At 39.5% G+C, this 24,283-nt stretch overlaps 2 protein-coding genes across 4 annotated transcripts in view; both read right to left on the reverse strand.

Annotated features, from left to right (window-relative positions):
• Positions 1-1,129: 1,129 nt before the first annotated feature.
• gtf2a1 (general transcription factor IIA, 1) lies at positions 1,130-11,078 on the reverse strand. 2 transcript variants are annotated; one of them, XM_072688317.1, is made up of 10 exons: positions 10,839-11,078; positions 9,551-9,652; positions 8,185-8,338; positions 7,935-7,999; positions 7,310-7,394; positions 5,615-5,748; positions 4,464-4,565; positions 3,817-4,095; positions 3,269-3,358; positions 1,130-2,848 (listed from the first exon to the last, which is right to left on the reverse strand). In XM_072688317.1, the coding sequence occupies exons 1-10, from the start codon at positions 10,866-10,868 to the stop codon at positions 2,741-2,743; spliced, it is 1,149 nt and encodes a 382-aa protein (XP_072544418.1). In that variant the 5' UTR covers positions 10,869-11,078; the 3' UTR covers positions 1,130-2,740. The 2 variants fall into 2 exon arrangements, with proteins under 2 accessions (XP_072544418.1, XP_072544409.1); XM_072688308.1 differs by lacking the exon at positions 10,839-11,078 and having other exon boundaries at positions 9,551-10,820.
• A 3,904-nt stretch (positions 11,079-14,982) lies between these two features.
• ches1 (checkpoint suppressor 1) overlaps positions 14,983-24,283 on the reverse strand; it is a 39,880-nt gene continuing 30,579 nt past the window's right edge. For both annotated transcript variants that reach the window (XM_072688328.1, XM_072688337.1), the window contains exons 5-6: positions 22,322-22,427; positions 14,983-20,615 (exon numbers count right to left, since the gene is read on the reverse strand). In XM_072688328.1, the coding sequence (XP_072544429.1) occupies positions 20,177-20,615; positions 22,322-22,427 (545 nt within the window). In that variant the 3' untranslated portion in view covers positions 14,983-20,176. The remainder of the gene's footprint in view (positions 20,616-22,321; positions 22,428-24,283) is intronic.

A 24,283-nucleotide genomic window follows, 5' to 3' on the forward strand; every position in this document is an offset into this window, starting at 1 on the left:
TAGGAGTATAAAAGGCCCCACAGCACAGCGCTGTGGAGCAATGGAGCTGCATTCTCTGTAGTAATGGAGCCTGAAAAGGGAAATAGATGCTGCTGCCTCTTTTTTTGTTTCCCACCAGCACTCACTTCATGAACAACCAGGGAAATTTTGATTTCAATCACGGTGAAAGCAACAGTTCATCAATGTAATTAAATACCACAGTATTAAAGTCCTTCATTGTAAGGCAAATTTATAACGTACTAAGCCACATTTATTCATACATACCCATACAAGAGACCTGAACTGACTGATTCCAGCTAGCTAACACAGTAGTCATGTGAAAAACTTAATATGGGAAGATTGATGTAATACAATATTACAAAGACACCTTATAATTTAATTAACAGAAATACTATTTTCCTGTGAGAAAATTAGGACACCCTCCCACATTTATCACTACTTTAAATGCCATTAGAAAACATTAGAATCAGGTGCAGCACATTATCTGCAGATGATTAGAACATCATAAAATGGGATTTTAGAGGAACTTGTCTCATTTAAACCTCAGACATTTAGGTTGGTTTTCTCTTTATTGGTAAAGTGAGATATTTGTAGGTGGTTGTAGGTGCAGATGAGTCTAAAAAGGGTCTACAATTGTTTCTGAAAAAAATATTTTAACCAAGACATCTGTAGCAATGTGCTCTGGACAAGCATTATGTGGTCATAGAAAACTGATGACATCATTTGGGCACAAAAATCCTATATCAACTCTGAAGCAGTGAGGTGGAAATGTCATGGTTTGAGGCAGATTTTCCGCAGTTGGGCCTGGAGATCTCTCCAAAATTGGATTCACTGGTAATTCATTATTGTATCAGAGGAATTCAGCATGGAGGAGAGAGGAAAACCTTCTCCTAGTCAGTGTCAGACTGGTAGATCGTTATAGGAAACAACAATATAGGAAAAGTTAATTTTCAGCCTCATATATATAAAAACATAAACATGACTGTACAAGAATTCCGGTTCTCCTGTTCACATGAACAAGCTCCGCTTTTATTTGAGCAACTGCAGGATTTTCCTTTAAACTGCTACCAAAAGCATATGGGATGAAGCATTTTATTTTAGCAGATGGCAAAACCGCTACGAGACAATATTTAATAATTTCAATAATTCTTTAATTAAAGTCATACAAAGGGAAGGTGGAAAAGGCGGCTCTGAAAACATACTAAAAAAGTCTAAACAAACATCTTACTGACAGATGGTAGTGAATTATAATAAAACATGGTAAGAATTTAGGATATGGTTCCCTCAAACAGCTGCAGACACCAGTTCCTGCTCATGGTTTATTATCATAAAAACGAAGCCAAGTGTACAGTTTTAGGATTCACCCCCCCACCCCCAAATACCTGACATCCAACAAAGTGAAAGGCACAAACAAAATTAAAATGATAAAGCAGGAGAAGTTATACCTAAATCAATAAAAAAAAAAAAAAAAAAAAAAGAATCACTTCAAAGCGACAAGCTGTTCCATCCATTTAACCACATTCTAAATATAAATACATTAATAATGGACTTTGTTGTTACTATTCGCCTAAAGTGGATAACAGAAGACTGAAAGAAGAGCGGCGCGAATTCAGTTAATGAGTTTTTAAAATAAAGGGGGGGGGGGGGGGGCTCATAATGAAGTTAAAATATAGCAAAAGACTCGATGGAACAGCTCACCATCACCTTTTAAAGCAGACAAGAAAGCAGAAAGAACACTTTTTCATAAGAGCACAGTGTGGTGCAGTTTCATCCCCAATGCGTGATGGTGCCTGAGCTTTCAGGAATAAATACAAAAAAAAACACACAAAACAACCCCACCACAAGTTGACCGCTCTAAAAGTATCGTAAGGGTCATCTTGAGTACTTAAAAGACATGGCTGAGCAGTGACTCCGCACACAAACACGCAAGATTAAAGCCATTGGGACTAAGCATGCTATGATAACCACATGTCACATCGACAGTGCAAACCTTTAACCAGCCGCAAAATACTGTATTAGACAAACACACGGAAATTTGAGCTAGTCTGAGAAACGTTTACATTTGTCTAATCTATTCATTGATTTATGAAAAAGGGGGAAAAGCAAATGTTTGTTGTAATAAATTTAAAGTGATTGATCAGACTTAAAATGGCTTCTGGTCATTTTAGTGTTTGTATCTGATGACTTAAAAACGACTGGCAAACTCAATAGCAATGGCTTGGCAAAAACAGGGAATTGCAGGACAAACCAACTAGACGAATGCCTAATCCACAAGGGATTATCTTAAAATGGAAACCCAAATCTATTCAGAACTACATTACAGCCAAGGACAGCACACAGTAATCTAAAAGTACACGCCAGGAGGGGGAAGTGTGGGGGCACTTCTGGGGAATTCACAGCTACTTCGAGGCACTACATTTGCTCAAGACAGCCTCTACTGTATATAGATCTGCTTGTTCAGGTTGGGCATTCAGATTTCTCACCGTTAAGAATAAAAGGAAGAACCAGAAGAGATGGGAGAGAGAAGAAAAAAAAAAAAAAAAAAAAAAAAAAAAAAAAACATTGGGGCAGTCATTGGAGATCCACTGATCAAACGTACAGGGCTTCAACACCGCTCAAGTATCACCCAACAGTACAGGGATGTCTCTACATCCCTAAACCATGTTCATCTCCTGAAAGTCATACAGTTCCAGGCCTCGAGTCTTGCGTACACATCTGACAGTTTGTTTTTTCCACTCCTTTACCACTCTGCATCCCCGATGGCTTTAGAGAAGACATAATCACGTCCATTCAGATTCATGATCCCGTCTTTCAGGTGGAATTTCCATTTGTTCTTACTTCTGTGAATCTGAAAGCAAAATTACATACTCATTTTTAAAAATAGATTTTACAAGCACTGTAAAACAAGCATCATTGCTCAGGACAAATAAACCAATATTGTTTGCTTTTTTTCCCCTTGCAAACTTAAAGTTGCATGACCTAGGTGTCATTTATTATTGGAAATTAAGCAGAAAACACAGAAGCTGCATAGTCAGCATTTATTAAAGGCTTCCCTTTTTGAACAGTTTTTCTCTGCAGTATGAACAAACACTAAAAAAAAAAAAAAAGAAAAAAAAACAGAAGTTGGAACACCAGTGAGTTTACAAAGTTATGATGGCAAAGTTGTCAAGATAGGAGAGGATTAATACTTATCTGAAATATATATATATATATATGTGATATTTTAGAGTTTGTAGATAGAGGTTTTTGTAATAAGGCTCCAACACACCTTGTCGTACTGACACACCACCACATTCTCTGTATCAAACAGCTCCTGGTCCTCTTCATCACTCACGTCATCTCCACTGTTCAGCGGCTCCTGCAAGAACAAAGATGGGTGAAGGCATGCACTCGCACAAACACCATGTTAAAGACCACTTTAAGTTTAGCTCAAGCATTCCAGCATCTTTCTGGAGCATTCAGCATCAAGTTTCTGAACAAATATTAGCAGTTGGTGATAATACACATGGCACATTGCGGTAACTGGGATTTTATATACAAAAGACTTGTTGTCCCAAAAAAAAAAAAACAAAAAAAAAAAAAAAACAAAAAAAAAAAAAACAGGTTCCTATAAGAAAATCAGAGCACTATTCATCATTCCCACCAAACCCACGCTTAAGGTCAAACACAGACATGTATTTGGAAATATATAATATATATATATATATATATATATATATAAAATATATCGGCGGAATTTCTTTCAGGTTTGACTGTTAGTCTGTGTCACTAAACTCAATACACGATACTTCGTCTCAGAGGCACAACTATACAGACCTCCTCCACCTGGCCATCTTCTGCACCATCTTTATCTTTGTCTTCATCTTCGTCCTCATCATACTCATCCTCTTCTTCCTCATCCTCCTCAGAGGACGTGTCTCCAGCGCCATCCACCTGCAACATCATGGGTGGCTGTTGCTGGGCAGCCTGCTGCGGCTGGGTTTGCGGCTGTGGTTGCTGCGCTGGTTGCTGCTGTACTTGGGGCTGAGGCTGGCCTGGTGCCTGTACCGGAGCGGCTCCCTGACCTGCCTGCGTAGCCATGGCCGCCTGCATGACCTGCACCAGAAAGCACAGGATGGCAAATACACAGTCATCAACTTACAACCTTTTCACAACAACCTCTTTACATCCCTTAGATTTAAGCATCATGACAAATGCAAATACTTCTTTACTTCTACTTTTTTTTTTTTAATATTTCAAAGTATCAGCCGATAATATGAAGGTTTCTTAAAAAACTCATGAGCCATTTTCAATTGAAGCGCTTTAAAATGACCTCTAAGAGCAGGTATGCACTAATAATAATAATAATAATAATAATACATAAATGCAATAAAAAGGGACTAAAAAGGAAACATTTATTTTTACAACAGATCAGTTTAGACATGCCCAAGTTTAGGGTACAGTGTGTCAGAAGCAATGCTGACCTGAGCATTCTGTTGCACTTTGTTTCCTGTGAGGACAATCTGCTGTGGCTGGATTATCACCCCTGTCTGCTGAGAGAGACCACCCTGCAGAGGAGCCAGGACCTAAACACAGATTCAAAACAGCTTCTTGTTAAAACTGCTAAAACAAAAAAAATACTCCCGTGGGCAGAAACGTGATTATAGACTGCACTGCATGCAGCCACTGTATTTGCAGAACCACTGGGGGAAAGAAAACGCTCATGCATTAACTTAATGTGAAATGTATAATACATTAATACACTAAATACAAGACTTTAAGGGACCCTCTAGACATAAATGAAAAATGTCTTCAACAAACATGTCTACTAGTTTCTCTCTTTATTCCATTTCTGTAACAGGGATGACCCCAAGTCACTGTTACATTATGCTTTATGAGAAGACAATATATACAAATGGCTGAACGGGAAAGTAAACAATGCTGTGAATAATGACGGCTTTAAAAATCCAAAGTTCCGCTTTTCTATGTTGACTATAAACTGTCCTGCTCACATAAATGTAACAATCTTGACAAAATGTCAGAGTGTTTCAGAGCCATGAATAAAACACTGCCACAGAGAAGAAACGAGTAAAGGCAAGTTAAGCCTGAATTAACAGTTTAGTGCCAGAGCAACAAAACAAATACAAACACTCCACACTTCAGAAATCATGCGCTTATGCACAAGTTTAACATTGTGGTCCAGGTCTGGCAGATTTACACTAGTGAACTACCATTCAGCCAGCTCCTAAGGGACCTGCAAGAGAGGGTGCGCTACATTTCAGACTAACATCTTGTTCCCTTGGTCATGTGTGAGCAAAATAAAGCCTTTAAGGTGACGACACAAGGGGTCCATGGGACAAATCAGTACATTTAGACTCTTGCTTTAACAGTTGTGCATCTTTGACACTATAATCCAACACACACTCAAATGACACTTTATTAGTGTAAAACTAATCTAAAATGATTGGACTTTTAATAAATCAGCTATAAACACTTTTCTAACTGTGCGCAGACATTAGCTTTTGTTATGTCAGAGCACAACTGGTTTTAACCCAAATTTCAAATGTTGAGTATGAAGAGATGCACCTGTACCCGTTCCAGTTGCGTTAGCTCCTTTTAAAAAAAAACTTTGTACCTGCTGAATGACTGGGGCCTGCACGCCACCCGGCTGCATCTGGGGCAGGACCTGCTGCTGGACCATGATGGGTTGCTGAGGCTGGATGATGTACTGGGCTCCATTTGCTGCCCTCACCACCTGTATGATCTGACCTAAACACCAACCAGAAACAGACCATTTAAATCCACCTTAACCACAAGTAAAACATCCAATTACTCCAACTAACACTCTAAACACAGGGCTCAGCATTTATAGAGTCAGGATGGAAATTAGGCTGTTGACATTTCACAAGGTTTTACCATGGGACACCTGTACTCAAGTATTTTATTGAACCAGAATATTTGTATTTTTATCCAAGAAAGGAACGAAAAGCAAACAAGCTACAACCCAATTTCACAAATAAAATATGGAAATCTCCTTTTTTGCACAGCAGTCAGTACAGTTTCAGCTCGAGTTAGATTGTAAAACAAAAAAATATCATATTTTCACTTATAGTAGTGTTTCCAAAAACATTAAAATTAAGCTAGTCATTAGAAAGCTAATAATCTCATGACAATGGTGCGTCAAAGTCTCGAATGCATGTAAACAGTAACTAAGCAGTGGGTTCTTGTAGTCCACATGTTGCAGAATTTACAGCCAGGTGTAAGGACCCAAGCCACTTTGAATCACCAAGCCACCCAAGAATCACTTGCTGTCTTCAAATGTCAACTAAAGACCCACCTCTTACAAGAGTACTTGGTCAAAGTGTGGTGTTGAGTATTGTGGTCTCTACTGACTTTTGTATTTAGTAGTATCCAAGCTTAGAGGCATCTTTTAGATCCTGGCTGATAAACTAACTATGGATATTTCCGGAGTAAACAGTGAAGCACTTTTGGAAGTCACTCTGGATAAGAGCGTCTGCTAAATACCATAAATATAAATGATTATGGGTGGCAGAACAGCTACTGTGTCAGACGTCTCAGAAACGTTTACTGATTGACTGGAGGACACCTGTCCACAATCAAAAGTACCTACAATTGAAATAAGCATCTGGACTAGGGGTGCACCATATCAGTCGCGATACTAACAAAATTAGCTGGATCGAGTATTGGAAAATTAGTCTAATCCAAAGCACTGATCCATTAACAGAACCCCATTCTTGCACCACCAGTAATCAGAACCCAGGATCAGAGTAACCTACAAACATGATGCATATAATAGCAAACAGCAAGACTCTCCCTATCTAACCATCAACCTGTCGGCAAGTAATCCAGCTGGTCTTCCACGTAAACGTCCTGTGCCCAGACATTTGTTTTAGTAACCAATAAACAGAAATTGGGTACATCAGTTAGTAATGATTACGGCAATCCTGGTGCCTCAAGTCTCTCACAGATCAGATATATGGCTTTAGTTGAACAACGATATCGGATTGGTATTGGCCGTTACGAAAAGTTCAATTAAAGGTATCTATCAGAACAGAAAAAGATGGATCGGTGCATCCCCAATCTGGACTGGACCTTGGAGTGACTAAAGGTTGCCTGGTCTGAGGAGTCTGGTTTTCTTTCACATTACTTGGACAGCCAAGGAGCCTGTGCAAATCTTATGTCATGGTGGCCACGCGAACCACCTAATTTCAACTTTCAGACATTGCTCTTCCCAAACACATAAGCTGTCTTGTTTCTGAAAAACTGAGCAACATTTTATGGCAGAGAATCCTCCACACATGGTCTTTACCTTGACTGGTGATGAGCTGCTGGTAAGGCCCAACACCTGCCACTCCAGTGGGCAACGCCAGGGTTGCTGCTGTGGCAGCTGCACTCTGTCAACATTACATCATAAAGAGTCATTAAGAGCCATGATTTCAGATACTCCTATGAGTTGTTTGACACTACAAATTTATTTACAGACCACTATATTTTCAAAAACGAGTTGCTCAGGCATACATCACGTACTACATTTTTTTTAGGATTTACATTTTTTTGGGAGAAATGGGTCATCGTTTTGAGATACCTCATAAATGTGAGTAAATGGCACTGCTTTGAGACATTAATTTGTTGGAGAAAATTACTTTTGAAATACTTCACAGACTGAGAAAATGGGGGGGGATCCATTTGAAACAGACAACAAAATTTGCTTTGTCCAATCACAAAATTATAACAGGAACTTCAACCAAACAGCAGAGTGAGGCTACTGAGGAAACTGTTCATGAGGTCACAAAAGAACTCGGGCCCTTCAGGATTTGGTATACAAAGATTTGGTTCAAAGACACCTGATGAAACATGGCACACTAACCCGTGTCCAGAAACTAATGAACTTCATTAATCCTGTTCTGCTGTAAGCCGGGTAGTGTTATACTCACCATGCCAGTCGCACCCATGTGCTGCAGCATTTTGGAGTCCTGTACGATCACCTGCTGCTGTGGAGCTGAATCCAGCATCATTGCACATCCAAAACACAAAAGAAACAGTTATCATTATGTTTTGTGACATCTTAGATGAATAAGTATGATGTTACTAGTTATTAAAACAGCACAAATGAGTAAGTGACAAGCCAGGTCTGATTAATATGACTTATGCAGGCGTAAAAGTCTGTGCGCATGTGGGTCTGACCTTGCTGGGCTGGGGGCAGGAGGACCTGCTGTGGCTGACTGGGCTGCTGGGTCTGCTGAACCTGTTGGACCTGCTGCTGCCCCTGCAGAGCACCCTGCTCCTCTGTGTGGAAGCCATCCACAGCCTTCGACTGCATCAGCTTACTCTCCCACAGCTGCAAGACAACAGCACATCAATGACACAGGTCACATTCACTCACATGACTGTCTGCAACCAGGCTGTAGTTGAGAGTTGCACAATTGACTCTAGGGCACCCGTCGGCACTACTGATTGAGAAAGTTGAACACAAGGACCACATGTTTTGATTAGTCCAGCTGAGTAGGAGGAGTATATGGATGCATGATGGTGAAATCAGTATTGGTAGATATTGCCAGTGCTGGAAAGAGATTTAGACATGTGATACCTAAAGCTGATAAGGGATTAGGTATTTGTTGAACCCCCATAGAGCAGAATGTTTATGTGATGCTGAACTACTGCTCTAGAATAATTGTACTTTATTCAGTTTACTGCATTTATAATCCTCTACTGTTCCATTTCTCTGTAAAGCTAACGCAGGTTGATTCAGCCCCAATTCCAACAATGCAAAGAGCTGACCAGTTAAGAAACCATGGCTCTGACTGTACAGCAGCACTGTTCCTAAAAGTACTTTAATAATTTAGACATAAAAATTGTGGTGCATTCAAAGACCTAAATACTTTGGTAACTGTTGTGTAATTACTTAGTTCAATAATATTGCAAATTCAGTTGTGCCCAGTGGGTGTCCCCCAAGGACGCAAGTTAAGAGCTGAAGACAGGTGCTCAGCTCTCATACAGACAGTTGTGTCAGTCCAAAGAAACCGAGGCGTTCATCCATTTCAGAAGAAAACTTAATATATCTGCATGTTTTTGTTTCATAAATAACCCACTATGACAGTTGAAGCAAATTAACCTTCTCTCTTCTACTGTTACAAAAATAATGAGCAACAATGGTCAAAAGGCTTTTAACATTTCAGCAATACTCTTAGCTCTGATTTACCCATAATAAAACATCTAGGGGAAAGAGGGATTTTCAACATGAAAATCAAATTTACACGATTTCCATGAAAGCGGCGAAATGGCATGTTTGATGATTAAAAAAAGGACACCTTCTCAGAACTCTATAGAACCCATTTCGCTTAGAGGGTAAGAAAGAGCAGTTTAAAACTTTAAAGAGTTCTCCACACCTCAAAATAAGTTATCTAGGACATAAGTGAACTTTTTTTTTATTAATTATGCATAATGTTTTGTACATTAACATTTATTTAAAAATAAATACATTTTAAACAAATGACTATTTGAGCACTTGTGTCCTATATTGGTCCCTTCAGATAAAGTCAAGCTCATTTACCGTTTTGAGCTCCATGAGGACCTGCTCGTCCACACCCTCGTCCAGGAAGAGCTCTCTGACCTCGTTGATCACATCTTCCATCACACTTTTGTAGAGTTTAGGCTGGAGGGAGATTAACAAAGGCAGAGAAGAGCACATTAATTACTACAGAGCACATTGTGTTACAAATCAGATTGCAAAGGTGATGAATTTAGTGGGTGAACAACAGTAACAGTAGTAGTAGTAGTAGTAATAATAATAATAATAATTATTATTATTATTATTATTATAAGCAACAAAGTTAAACACAGAGCCCATCATGAGAAATAATAAGCCCAAACAGATCAAAAGTAGGTGGGAGAAACAGGCAGAGAATAAGGAAAGAGCTAGCCCCAGTGTCCAGTCCCTGATGTCCCAGTCTGGCCTGCCTCCCTCACTCCCTCCCTCCCTCCGTCGGTCGTGCTATTTAAAGCTCCGGTGGTGACGTGGCGCGGAGCTGCGCCTTCCCATCCCGGCCTGGGTGGATATTAGAGCGGCCGCGGGGCCGTATATAACCCGGGCTTCTAGGGAGGGAGGGTCAGAGGAGCGGAAGAGCAAGGCTAGTGCTAACTCCAGCACGGAATGGCTCCCTCTCTCTGAGATTATTGGAATTTTTCAGTTCCACCTTAAATCCTGCAGTAAATGCAACCAGGCGCCTCTCAGGAGCCGGAACGTAACTGCTGCAGGATTTAAGGTGGAACGGAAAAATTCTAATAAGCAGCTCAACTTCGGTTTTGAAGCTCATCATATCGCCTGGTTTGGTTGCAGGGGATGTATGAGGGCACATAAAGTAAAAAAAAATTATAATAAATAAATAAATAAAAAACCAACATGAATAAAACCCAACAATAACAAATATCCTGTTTGGTCTGATCTGTCGAGCTTTCAGCTTTAAACAGCTCGGAATAACAGCTACAGTCACAAACTAATACCACTATAAACCACGGCACGTTATTACAGTATTAATAACAGCCCTATTAGTGAGAACAATAATAATCATAATCCATTCAGAAAAGTAGTGCCGAGCTGCTTTGTGAGCCCCGCCTGCACAGAGAAAGGACTTAACATGGCCGATTTCGTGTGCCTAACACTTTTTATTAGAGGGAAGGCCAAGCATGGGTTGGATTTCCACACTGACAGCCACACACACGCTCGCGCAAGCAACACTGTCCCGCTCCCACGCGCTGCTTTCTTTTGACCGTTTTTGGGCACTCCGCACCCCCCATGCCTTCTCACTGTTCTTGTCTCTTGCTCTAATTCGGGTCCTTACCACCGGGTTAGAGTTAGCCGAGCTCGCCATTACCGCGGGCGGAGCGCCAGACACGCCGCGCTGCTGCAGCTCTGATTAAACTAAACCCAAGCGGCCACGCAACCAGCAGCTGCCCGCATAAGGTGTGTAGGTGAAGCCGCGCGCTGTCCGGTGGGGTGTGTACGCTTGTTATATTGGCTATATCAGCGCGCGGGTCCCGGGCTGCGTCCCCCGCCGTCTCGCCTCCGCCGCCGTGCTGCTTTATACACACAGCCGAGCTGCTGCGCATGCGTCAAATAGGCAGCTCGGCTGCGTCACGGTATCGCGAGACGACGAAGCACGAGACAGGAACCGGGTCACAGAGAGGCGGGACAGGAGTTTAAAAAATGATTTGTTAAAAAATATATTTTAAAACAGTTTACTGATATTACGATTATTATATTATTTTTATACTGATGTTTATTTTTTAGTTTTATTCAATATTTGTATATATTTTACTTATTGTTATTATTACTTATTGTTATAATGTAGTATAATGTAGTATTAATAATGTAATTTCTACGCTTAAATATATTAATATTATTATTGTTGTTGTTGTTGTTGTTGGATATACAAAATCACAAAAGACAGTGTACTATTCAACAATAGAAAATATAGTTGCTTGGTAAATTATGAATGATAAAGGTTTTGTCACACAAAAACAACTCGCCACATCTTCAATACATTAAGCAGGGCTGCTGGGCGGATAATGGTGATCATCCATTCAATACTTCAAAAACAGTGTCAGTGCATTTTACTACCAGTAATCAATGTTAGTAATAACTGCATTTCACCACACGAGGGCAGCACACAGTGTGTGCCTGTGAGGTCAAATGATCACTTAGACCCCTACAGATTTCTTCTGTTTTCACAGTCTTATGCAAAATTTGGCAATAATAATAGAACAAATGCTCTACAGGAAACAAATATGATATTTATGATATGTTGTTGTTGTTTTTTTGTTTGTTTGTTTTTTTTTATAAATAAATAGTATTTAAACTAGCTGTAGAGTGTTGCTACCAGCACCATACTTGACAGTTGGGGGTTAGATGCCTCATCTTTACCTCACAAGCAGAGGCTTCTTTACATAGGGGCAGTGATGGCTCAGCGGTTAGAGCGCCGGGATATCGATAACAGGGTTGTGGGTTCGATGGCAGTTTGTGGGTTCGACACTGTTGGGTCCTTGAGCAAGGCCCTTTACCCTCTCTGCTCCCCAGGCGCTGGAGTTGGCTGCCCACCGCTCTGGGTGTGTGTACTCACTGCCCCTAACACACAGGTGTGTGTGTGTGTGTGTGTGTGTGTGTGTGTGTGTGTGTGTGTGTTCACTACCAGATGGGTTAAATGAGGAGGACACATTTCGTTGTACACTGTACAGTGACAAATATGTGCACCTTTACCTAATTGATCTCAAAAGTGATTGCATCACTACAGCAGCAGATACATGGAAAATTACACTGTGAAAATTACAATATGAGATACATCAGTCAAGCATATTATATGTTGACAAGAGTGCAAATATGTGTTGTGCTATAGCTGCGCTACCACATTTTATTCAATGTGAGTGTGATGTTATATGTCTAAAAAAAAATAAAATCTCTCCTGTGGTTCCGTAGCAACCAGAGGAGAGAGTCTCTGCTTGTGTTGAGGCTTGAGAGGGGGCCTGGTCATTAGGGCTGTGTGTGTTTAATTATGAATGACCCTCAGCTGTCACACTCCACTACACTTACCCTCAGTCTGAGGACTCCGCTGCTCAGCCAGGTCTATAAAACAGCAGCCAGTGTTCAAAAACATGTTTAATGGTTATGATTTGTTGCCTGTTTACATAAATAATGTAAACACACTGTATTTAAAGTGCCCAAAACATTATGCATTTCGTGACTTTTTTACATGGAAGATCTTGTATGTAAACAATGTTTCAAGTCTCACATCTGGAGAAATCCTGGCCCACTCTTTCTTACAATGTTGCTTTAGGACATTGAGGATTGTGGATATTCGTCTAGGCACATCTCTCCTAAGGTCCTGCCACAGCATTTTCATTGGGTTGATGTCTGTACTTTGACTGAACCATTGCAACACTTATTAAGATTTTTTTTTTTAAGCCAGTAGGTTTTAAATAATCTTTCTCACTGTAGAATGATGGACTTCAATTAGTTTGTAAATGGCCTTATAAACCTTCCCAGATTGAGGGGCTACAACAATCGCTTCTCTATAATCATTGCTCTCCTCCTTAGCATTGTGTTAACACACACCTGAATGCTCCAGACCAGCAAACTGCCAAAACGTCTGATTTTATAGAGGTGGTCACACTGATCCAATGTGCTGAAGATGAATACTTAAGTAAAATCTCTTTGTAGTGAAGTGTTAATACTGTATGTGACATTCTGCACTGATAGATTTAGTTTGATATTTACATCTTCTCCTAGCAGCAAGCAACAAAATCAGAGAGACAAAATAAAAAAACTTGTTATAGTCAGTAAAGCCGTCCAGACCAGCTAAGACCAATAGAGCATGTGCTGTTTGAGGCACGCCAGCATTTTTAGATTGATGCCACATTTCTATTTCTGTTTCACTGTATTTCTGCATCTTGCTGATGTTCATTCTTAACAAATACTGCAGTTAAAACAGCTGCCTTTAACCAAAACATAGTTAAAATGGCTAAAAAATGTGGAGACGAGAGAGCTGCATGACTCTTCCTCTAATGTTCAACAAGAAGGTGAACTGAAATATTGTATTTCCAGTACCAAAAGTATCAGTGACACCAATGTTTTGCAGACTAAGACTAGCAAGACTAATTAAGAAAGTAAAAACATACGACACATTCACATTTATGTGTGTAGTTGGTGTCTGGCTCCATTACCTGATTGGTCTGTAGCTTGTTTATGTTATAACTTGACTCTTGCTCTTGTGTGTCATTCCCAGTTTAAACGTCCTGAATGCCAGCAATGCTACGTTCAAACCCTGGTTGCCAGTTCTTTTAAAACACTGCAGTGAAATGCACTCCATTTCATGCGTGATGCATGTGAAAATCTCTGAACCGATAATGGTTGTTGTTTATGAGTTGCTTGTGTGTTAAATCTGTTTTTCAGTGTGGGTGAATGCTCTGTGACACCATGTTTATTTCAACTGCTTTAGCTTTAGTGTTAGATTATCATCTCTCTCTCTGGTTTAAACTGCAGTTTAAGCTCAGAAGAGTAAAACACAGCATTTCCTCGGTAGTTTTGTTTTTAATCAGACGTGACTCAAGAGTGAAAGACGTGGTGGGAGTGTGGTTCACACATGGTTTTGGTGGCTTGGCGGAAACTTGCAGAGAACAGTCTTAAAACAGCTGCATTCACATGTTACACTCATACCTGAAGGAAAGGCAGCTTCCACACACAGTCAAAATTGCAGATGTTTACAACGGTTGATGTTCCACTATAAGTGGCTCCAGACTGCAGACTCTGAATGTTCACTTTCCCCTTCTTCCCATTTTTCAGTGGTGGTCCTGACCATTGAACATCAGGGTGAAAGGAGACTAACAAAGTATGCAGAGAAACAGATGGACCACAGTCTGTAATGATAGAACTACAAAATGCTCCGATATGGTGTATATAATGGAAAATGACCTCTTAAATGACTTATGGCTGGCGGGACAAAGGTTTTACTTCTATTACCAAAGAATAGCCCCATCAGTTTGCTGAATAATACACCTCAGTGTGTAATAAGCCTTGGAATGTTAAGGCATTAAATGAATTACACATAACAGAAAAGTGAAATACTAAGCAACTGAATTAACTGTAAATTTAGTTATAATGTATGTCTACAGTTTTACACTTACTTTATTCCTAAGCTGTTACAATAGGTCCAGCATCACTGTAGATAGTGCACTGGTAACCTATTTCAGCATGATTAACACAAAATGATGGTGATGGGTTTTTTGTCTCCATGAGGTGTTTGGGCCATTTACCTTAACTACTAACAATATCTTAATCAACGGTGTAAATCCTATTACTACTATAAGCTTGCAGAAATTGCTCTGTAACATTTCCTACAGTATGACACTGAATATTTACAGTATTATTGTGCTGTAAAGTGTAAAGCAATATGAATATTTATTTAACGGGTAAAAACAATATTGCACAACAAGTCCCTTTAAAACGGATCCTTTATTATTGCAACTGGAAGACAATACATTACATAAACATTGCATGTATTTCTCAGGTGAAACAAACTGAATGTAAAGACATGGGATTTTCCATTACAGAACAGAGTGAGGTTATTTACAGGTATTCATGAACGTGTTCTTTGGCAGTCATGATTGCACATTAAGGAAATAGGCAGCTTTATCTCCATGTGGGATTGCTATCTGAGTATCGGACACAAAAACCGTGTAAAGACAAGTTTCAACAACAACACACATCGCTGTTCCTCTAGAGATGGTTAGAAAACTGGCAGAGTTAAAAATAATAAAACAAAACTTGAAAAACTCCCCAACCCCATACACACTTCTGTTTTACAAATGTGACTCAAGAGCCAGATTTATGTTTGTCTTGTGTCGCAACAACAGCAGGCTACGCTTAAATAAACGGTATGTTAGACACTGTGGTGGTGGATTAAAAAGATCAAAATATACAGCACGTTAACCCTTCGAAGACTAGTCTGTTCTATTACAGTGTAATGATGTGACCACATGATTTGTGAGTTCTGTAATAACATTTACATTCTGAACACTTTTATGTTTGTGCTGATGCCACAATGGACAAATGGTGAATAGAATGAAAGTTTACAGTCTGCACTTGTCACACAGTTTCTCTGCTTGTTTTAGTCAAACTGTGTGTCAGAAATCATTCATATAAAATGGTTTTGCTACTGCTGGTGTAACTGTGGATTCTAAAGGTTAAACTTCATCAGTGTGATCTTGTTTACTAGCTGGAGGGTGTTTTATCATACATTTTACCAGGACAGTGTATTATACGGGGGGGGGGGTTGTGGTTGACTCAGAAAGCTTATTTTGGGCCATTTCAGGTGGAATTGAACGAATGCAGCTCTAATGGCTTACATGTTACCTAAACTAAACCAATTAGTACCAATACATTTATCAAATGCTTTACTGCTGGCAACTGCATGATAACTATGTGATATTTTGCATGCACATATACCACATGCTCATTTCTTCAGTATTTCATCTAAATTTAAGGATATTCATGAGGAGAATGCTTGTCCTGGGAAAGGGTGCACCTTAAACCAGCTAAACTCACTTATTAAAGTGAGCTGTCCAGATACTTTTGGACATGTATTATATATGTTGATGACGGGGATTAGATCCACCTGGATCAGGATTATTAAAGGGTCAATATCTTTTTATACATTTTTCTTTGTTTTTCTTTCCTGAGTTCCACTTAGTGTGGGTTTATGAATTAAACAATAAACAGTGAGTCCTTCATAAATATTTATCCACTCTTATAATTTAACAGGTTGTTTTTGTAACTGTGCCCTTAGGATGCATATAAAGGAGTTCTGAGTTGCTGCCCTGTATTGTGCCTGTATTGTATTTCACTCTCAAAAGCAGGCTGAAACACTTCAGAACAAATGGGCAGGGTTAAACTGCTGCAGGCTGAATAGGTAGATATATGTAAAAGTTTTGGTTTTTGTGACAAAACAAAAGCAAGCAATTTTTTTAAACCAGACATTTTGCAGCTTCGTTTCCACATATGAACTGAATGGATTGAGGAGCTTTGTCACATTTAGCAATGCCTTTACATGCTACATCACATTCTTTCATTTCAAAGACATCCATGATATTCATTTAATTTGAACTGCCTACTCCAGAAAGACAAAAACAACAAAAAACAAAAACCCTATAGACATCTGACATCTGAGCACATGTAGTGAAGGCAGGCATGAGCTTAAAGGGTGTAAAGAGTATAACCTCACTCGACACTGATTCTCTAGAACATTTGGACACCAACACTGACGATATGTTGACCACCAAAACTGAGGATCATACAACAAACAGCATCGATTTCACCTGAAGCCCAAATAAAAATCCTGAGCTTCGGAGAGTTCAAATCCATAAAGTATCTTCTGTTAGAAGAGTCGTCTGCAGAAAAGATACAACATCCGTACAGCAACGGGATAAAAAAAAAAAGAGAGAAAAACCTCTAATGTTCTACCGTCATAGGAAAATATGTCATGCTTCATGCTAAATACATCAGCTATCATACGTTAATCTTTGAGTATGATGGATTAAAAATACCTTCTTATTTACAAGCACCCATGCAGTATAACTGAGAAAACCTGGAAGGCTAAATGATATGTTTAAATAAAAAAATAATAATAAAATAGTCATAATAAAGTTCTGATCTTTTTTACAGTTATTCAAAATTGCAAATTATCCAAATAGTGTTGTTTTAGAAAACAATACAAAGCAAATAAATCACAAGGTAACACAACAGGCATTGCTTCATATAATACACATATTTGTATTAAGTGTGCTTCATTTAACTTGCTCTGGACATTTACATTATGCTTGGCAGAAAGGATTAATATATTGCATCTGATTTTGCATCTTGTCATCCGTTGGACACGTTCGGAAAGCATAATTTGCTATTTAGCTGAACGTCAGAATGGAAGGTTCACAAAGGTTTCTTGTTAGGAAAATGAGAAAATGGCTCATTTCAGGAGTGCACAGCTCATGATTCAGAAGTTGCCTTGCTGCCTCTCTAAATTTAGCTCAAGCTCAGCAAACAGCAACCCAGGAACACAAACTCCTTTATGTACCTTCATGTTTATATATATAATTTCTATCCCCCCAACTTTGCTCTGTCCGGTTCCACTAGCTAGGTCTCCTCTTATCAGACGATGCTACCAGCAATGGCAATGGAGTGATAACTAGAGCTTGCTTCTACTTATTCACATCTTTTCTAAATGTGGCTTTGTAATTATAACTCAAGACACCTTATTAGAAATCATACACCTATGATTAAGCCTTAATGTCAGTACAAAATAATGTGAGATTTAAAGAAAACTTCACTGTTTGCTAATTAGCTTAGTTAACACTAGAAGCATTTAGCAAGGCCCAGTGGACATATTTAAATACATTTACTTGCCTTGCTTGTTTTCTTTTCACAGCATCTAATTTACTATTCACACAACTATTAGCTGCAGTTTTACACTTCTGACTGGGAATTTTATTTTTATAAATATATATATATATATATAATACAATATTATACAATATACAATATAATAATATTTTTATTATTATATTGTATTAGCATTGTTTTTTGTTTTATTGTTTAGCAGTCAAGCTGGGATTTCTGCATGGTAACTAATGGTTCACATGCTATTATGAAAAACAGAGAACATAGAACATAGATGGGATTAAATGTACATGGGGTCCTACTGTGATTTCCTGCTGTGATCTCTTTGACAGGAGCTCACTTAAACACTGAATAGCAAAATTAAAACTGTCCAAATTCAAAAATGAAATCAAAGTGTCAATGGAACTGAACTGAAATAAGAACAGGCAATTTACAGACCATTTTACCAAACTGTTTCTAATAACGTTGTGAGGCAACATGAGTATTTTATTATTAATTCAACTCTAACAGGGCTTGAAATCAGTCATCAGAACTATGAACATGATATGAAACAGGCTTCCATGTGGCTAATCTATTTTACAGGTTTTGTTAAAGAGCTGTGCACCCCTGAACAAAAGAAACAACAACAATGCCATTTCAACACAAAGAGCATGATAAACATAGGGTACACACAGGCAGTTTTAATCACTGTTTTGTGTCAGTCTTCTGGCTAAACCTGTGGATTAGCTGCACTTGTTGTTTTTACAAGAATTATCTTTGGCACTTTCCAAAGTAATGAGCAGCAGATTGTATAGATATTTTAGGCAGTTTTCACACACACTCCAAACCTGAGCTCATGTTCGGTTAAAATAAATTGGGCTTAAAGGAAAGGTTTACCAAACTGACACAATTTTCAACAAAAAACACAGAATTTCTAAAGTTTGCTTTGTTGGTTTGTCTTGTGCTCTTGGTCTAATGCAGAACAGAGTGAGTAGGATTTACCACTCTTACTGTGCACAGTCATACAGTGCAACAACTGTGGGTTTGCTTAAAGGAAACATGATCAATTGTGCTCAATCAACAGGGTAAAAAGTGTTTTGATTTGAGATTGAGTTGATCTGTTGGTCATTGCAGTAACTACAGTTCGATACAGGTTTCATTACACAAGACATTTAGAGACAGCCCTCGGTTTCATATCCCTCCTGTTCTGATCCATAAGTAGGCCAGTGATTCTGTTTGAAATACCCATGAGCCAACGGCTCTGTTTCCCCCAGGCCAGTATACTGCCTTACAATCAGTGCCTGAGGGAACACAATCATGTTCACACTCACAGGTAAAACATCTGCTTTCATATACTGAGACAGTGTTTTCCTGTTTTTCTTGCAGTTACGCAACTCATCCAGCTCATAAGGGAGCTGATAATTACCAAGCGTGTGTCACATTATGTTAAAGACAGAAATGTGGAAAGTAAGTGTGGCAAGTATGTTTGAGAACTGGAGAGTATGGCAAGTTTTTAATGTATGTATGCTTCAATATAGTTTTTCAAACCACAGTAAAATATGCAATTAAAAACTAATAAACACAAAACCATAAAGAAATCAGCAAATGGGAAAATGTAAATTCCACAATTCATGGCCATTATCAAATGTAATACTAGTTAGTTATGTTGTGCTACACACTATCTATTCTGGTAAATCGGTACACCTGAAATCCAGTGACAAGTCAGGCTAACTTTTAGCACAATAACCAGGGTGAGTGGTGCTCTTTTATCTTTCAGATAAGCACAGCCTGATTCGACTTATCTATATATTGATTTATCTGCTTATAACAGCAAACCAAACATAAAAAAAATATTTTGGTCAGTTTCAGGTGATTTGGTATAGTTTTAGGGCTGATAAACAGTGGCTATAAATAAAAATGAAATCAAACTCAGGTTTGCAGATGTGTGACAACAGCCAAAGTCTAGCTCATTAAAAGAATTTCGACATCTCCTGCACTAATTAGCCATGTGATAAGTGGAAACTGACGATCCTCACATGTTAATGACTTTCACTATGGCTTGTATCCCTTTACTCGAGTGCACAAGAAACCAACCGAGGCGTGAGCGACACCTGTTAAAAAATAGTGCTTGAAAACAAGTAGAACGCTGATTTCTGATCAATATTGCCACATATGAATTCACCTGACATTCTAAAAAAAAGGAAAAGCGGGACCTGTCGTAGAGCAAAGACTAGAAAGACAGCATCACACAGCCTCTTGCTATTCTTTCTCTGGCTCTCTTGGCTCCCGCTGTACTCTGGAGGCGTTCTGACCGCTCTTGTTCTGACAGGCTCGTACTCCAGCCAGGTGAAGCAGTGACCCTGCAGCCTCTTTCATCTCCTCGTCCTCATCGTCACTGACCAAAGGTTTCTCTGCTCGTCTCTTTTTTAGAGGAAGAGTGTCGCCCGGTTTTGGCAGACGGCCTTTGGTGCAGTTTGTTGTTCTGTTGAGGGGCTGCTGAGAGGGCGTTGCAATGGTGCTTAGGGGGAAGTCTCTGGGCTCCTGCTTGACCTCTGGTACTCTGTTGATGACCTCACGACCTTGGCTGCAGAGAGGATAAACAGTGTTTCTTGGAATGGAAGAAGATCTTTGCTCCTCTGGTGGGTCTTCACTAGTCAAACTGCCTTTATCTCGAGTCAGGTAATCACTCAGGACTGATCTAATAACACAAACACACACATACTGGTGAGAACTTTGAAGTTTAGAACTTCATTCATGGACATACAGTCTGTCTGAGTTACTCCACTTTTGCAGCTGTGCTAGATTTGATGTGCTTAAGTTGGCAGTGGTAAGGGGTAGCTAGCTCCATTTCTATAGTTCCATGTACTTCAGTAAAACTTTGACCATACTCAACACTACACTTTGCCTAAGTACTTTCGGAAGAGGTGGGTCTTCAGTCTGTGTTTGAAAACAGTGAGCGACTCTGCTGTTCGGACACCCAGGGGAAGTTCATTTCACCAGGACAGAAAAAAGCCTGGATGCTTGTCTTCCATGGATTTTAAGGGATGGCGGGTCAAGCCGAGCCATACTTGAAGCTCAAAGGGCTCTTGGTACAGATTGGCTTTTGACCATTGCCGTTAAGTATGGATGGGGTTGGTCCATTCCTGGCTTTGTAGACCAGCATCAGAGTTTTAAATCTGATGCAGGCAGCTACAGGAAACCAGTGAAGAGAACACAGCAGCGGTACTTAGAAATGTTGGTGCTGCTGCATTCTGGATTAGTTGCAGGGGCCTGATGGTGCGCAGAGGGAGACCAGCCAGAAGGGAGTAGCAGTAATCAAGTCTTGAAGTGACAAGAGTCTGAACAAGCACCTGGGTGAAAGAGAAAGAGTTGAATTCTCTGGATGTAGTAAAGGAGAAATTTGCAAGACCGAGTTAGATTTGCAACATGACTGATCATTCATGACTACATCAAGGCTTTGTGCTTCTGTAGATGGAGTGACCAATGAGTTCTCAAAGGAGATGGCAAGATCACTGTGAAGTCCAGCAGTTCCCCGGATTTACAGCAGCTCTGGCTTGCTGGGATTGAGTTTGAATGTTAATGCTATTACATCTCCTCAGGCATTTTAGTAAGGAAAGTAATGTACTTTCTTTTACCATTTTAGTCATTAATATGCTGAAGGGATGTGATTTTCAGGCCGTTTTTTAACAAAGTTTTACAATAAAAAATGAAGTAGAGGATTGACCTAATTTCCTACGAACTAATTTTTAGTGTGGTGCATTGCTACAAGTGGTTAAACCAAGTGCGCTCATTATTACAGTATACAAAGTACAAAAATGTGTGGTGTGGGTGGCAGACGGCTACAGAAATGGTGGAGAGACAGTCAGATGATCACAGCTGTGCGTACCACACCAAAAATGAGGCTATTTGGTTTAATTGGTAGTTGCGCCCGTGTGGTTAAGGCAATGGACTAGTAAACCATTGGGGCCTCCTTGTGGAGGTTAGAATCTTGCTGACTATGTCTGCAATTTGAGCCAGTGGCTCAGTGTTGTTGGGGTTATTGATGACAAGGTTTTGAGTTTAATACCCAGGTTTGCTAGGCTGCTCCTAACTCATGGCCCCTAACCCTCTCTGCACCAGGAGCACTGTAGCATGGCTTTCTAAGCTGAAACATGTGAAAAAAAAATCATTGAAGTGTACAAGTGTACGTCACAGTAAAAGTTATTCGGCCTGATGATTTGGATTTCCATATTAATTCACCATGAGTAATGATGTCTCATGTCCTCATACTATCGGTTTTAGTTAGAAGAACCCTCCTCAATGTCCGATGGAGTGGTACTCTGTAGAGTAAGTGTTAGTGCACATCACTTCGAGAAAGACAGAAAGATACAGATACAAATCAAGCCACTGCATTACAATACTAACCTCGCTGCCATTGTCATTCCAATAGGACTTATTGGCAGGGGTCTGATGACTGGGAGAAGCCCCTCAGCACCAAGCCGGGAGCCATGCTGGATCACTTTCTGTGGGACTAAGCAGACCAACACACACACACACACACACACACACACACACACACACACACACACACACACAATAAGTTGCACAGCACTGTGAACTCACCTCTAACTCAATAGGCATAAGCATAATGCTGCATCAGCAAAGCTCTGTGAGTGTAGAATGATTATTAGAAATCAGGCAGCTTCTTCTGCAGCGAAACTGACCAAGAAAACCAAACAACCCTTGGCTGGGAGTCATTCCCAAAAAGAGTCCATGCATTTAGGAATCCAGATTTGACTTTGAGGCTTTCACACACACATTCTCAGGTTTGTTGGCACCTGTGCACCTGCACCAAGGGGTGTGAATCTACTGTCACTGTCCAGACAGCCTGTCGGAGAAATGTGTTCTTCCACATCACACTCCTAAGACAAAGCAAATCAAGTCAAGCAACACTGTCAGTGCTAAAACATTAAATCTAAACATTACAATTGAGCTAGTGTCCGTTAAAGCACATTCAGATGATGGCATCTCACTTGATGGCAAGTCACTTCACAAATACACTATATGGTCAAAATTTAAGAAATTTAGTTTAATTGTACTGTATAAACGTAAATGACAATAAAAGTACATTCTAATGATTAATTCTTACTGCTGATACATTACAGTAAATGTTAATCGGCCTGATCACTTGAAATTCCATATTAATAAAAGTGTGTAGACACCTAACTACTACACATAAAAGACCCTTGCTGGACTTCCCATTTTAAAACCATGAGCATTAAAATGGAGCAACCCCACCTCCCACAATCGTGGGTCTAAACCCTCCACTATGTGTCTATGCAAGTGTATCTGCAGGAATCTGACCATTCACTTAATGAAGCTCCATCTATGACACTCAGTTATTGTGCTGAATTTGCTTACAGAGACAGTTTGGAACTTTGTAGTGCTATGGAAGTTTTCGTAGTCTACTTTTTTCACAATTTCACAATTTCACAATAAAAGCACTTATAGTTATCTGGTGCAGCTTTAACAGGGCAGAAAGTTCATACTGACTAAGGTGGCATGCCGTTGACCATGTTTGAAGCCCCTTCTATTACCAGTCAGTGAAGATCACCTGGCTGTGTAACTGCTTTAATACACCTGTTTGCAATGGGTGTGGCTCAATACTTAGGAATGATGCCCAAATACTTTTAACCATGTAGTGTTCCACTGCCGAAATCAGCATCTGCTTTTTGTTTCTGTTCAAAAGGAGGCAGAAAGACTGGAAATCATAGCTGCCACATTAAAGTATTTAATTCAAGATTGATTTGAATCGATTTGCTGTTCTAATCCAGCGGTAAAATACTAAGACCTGGGTTCAAGGGGATCATAGTCCTAAATTCAGCCATTTGTAGATTAACAATAAAGTCTGGAGAGGTCATATTTTATGTCTGTTTTTAAAAAATTTAAAAACACAAAGCTTTGCTCATTTTAGCTGTCCCTGATGTAAAAGACATCATACATGGTCTCTGCAGTCCACTGCTGTTTACCCTGCAAACACAAGATCTGCATGTGCACACATCTGCCCTGAGAGGTCTCAAAAGAACAACCCTGTCTGTCTGGATTGCAACAGCACTCAGGATACCAGTGCTGAGAGAAGAGAACATGAGCTTAAGAAACCACACTCACTTATACTCGTCCATGCCTCTTTTAACACTGAGTGATTTCACAGATCCTTAATATGGATGGATGCATTTATTATGTTTAATTATTGCTATAATACTAAATGGTGATGAATTCACTTTCATATTTACTTAATTTTTCCATGATAGTAAGTTATAATTATTCATATGAATGATGTTGTGGTTCCATTCTTTTTCATTCTACAGAAATGAAGCCAAAACCTGA

The sequence above is a fragment of the Salminus brasiliensis genome, chromosome 1 (assembly GCF_030463535.1).
Source record: "Salminus brasiliensis chromosome 1, fSalBra1.hap2, whole genome shotgun sequence".
Taxonomy (NCBI): Eukaryota; Metazoa; Chordata; class Actinopteri; order Characiformes; family Bryconidae; genus Salminus; species Salminus brasiliensis.

What these genes read in the sequence shown, in the direction of transcription:
- gtf2a1 (XM_072688308.1), bottom strand. Translation starts at nt 9,688, where the DNA reads ATGTGCTCTTCTCTGCCTTTGTTAATCTCCCTCCAGCCTAAACTCTAC. An exon ending in TCCTCATGGAGCTCAAAACG is followed by an intron (nt 8,339 to 9,550) that starts GTAAATGAGCTT and finishes GTTGTCTTGCAG; the next exon opens with CTGTGGGAGAGTAAGCTGAT. An exon ending in AGGCCCCAGTCATTCAGCAG is followed by an intron (nt 4,566 to 5,614) that starts GTACAAAGTTTT and finishes ATCTGTGTTTAG; the next exon opens with GTCCTGGCTCCTCTGCAGGG.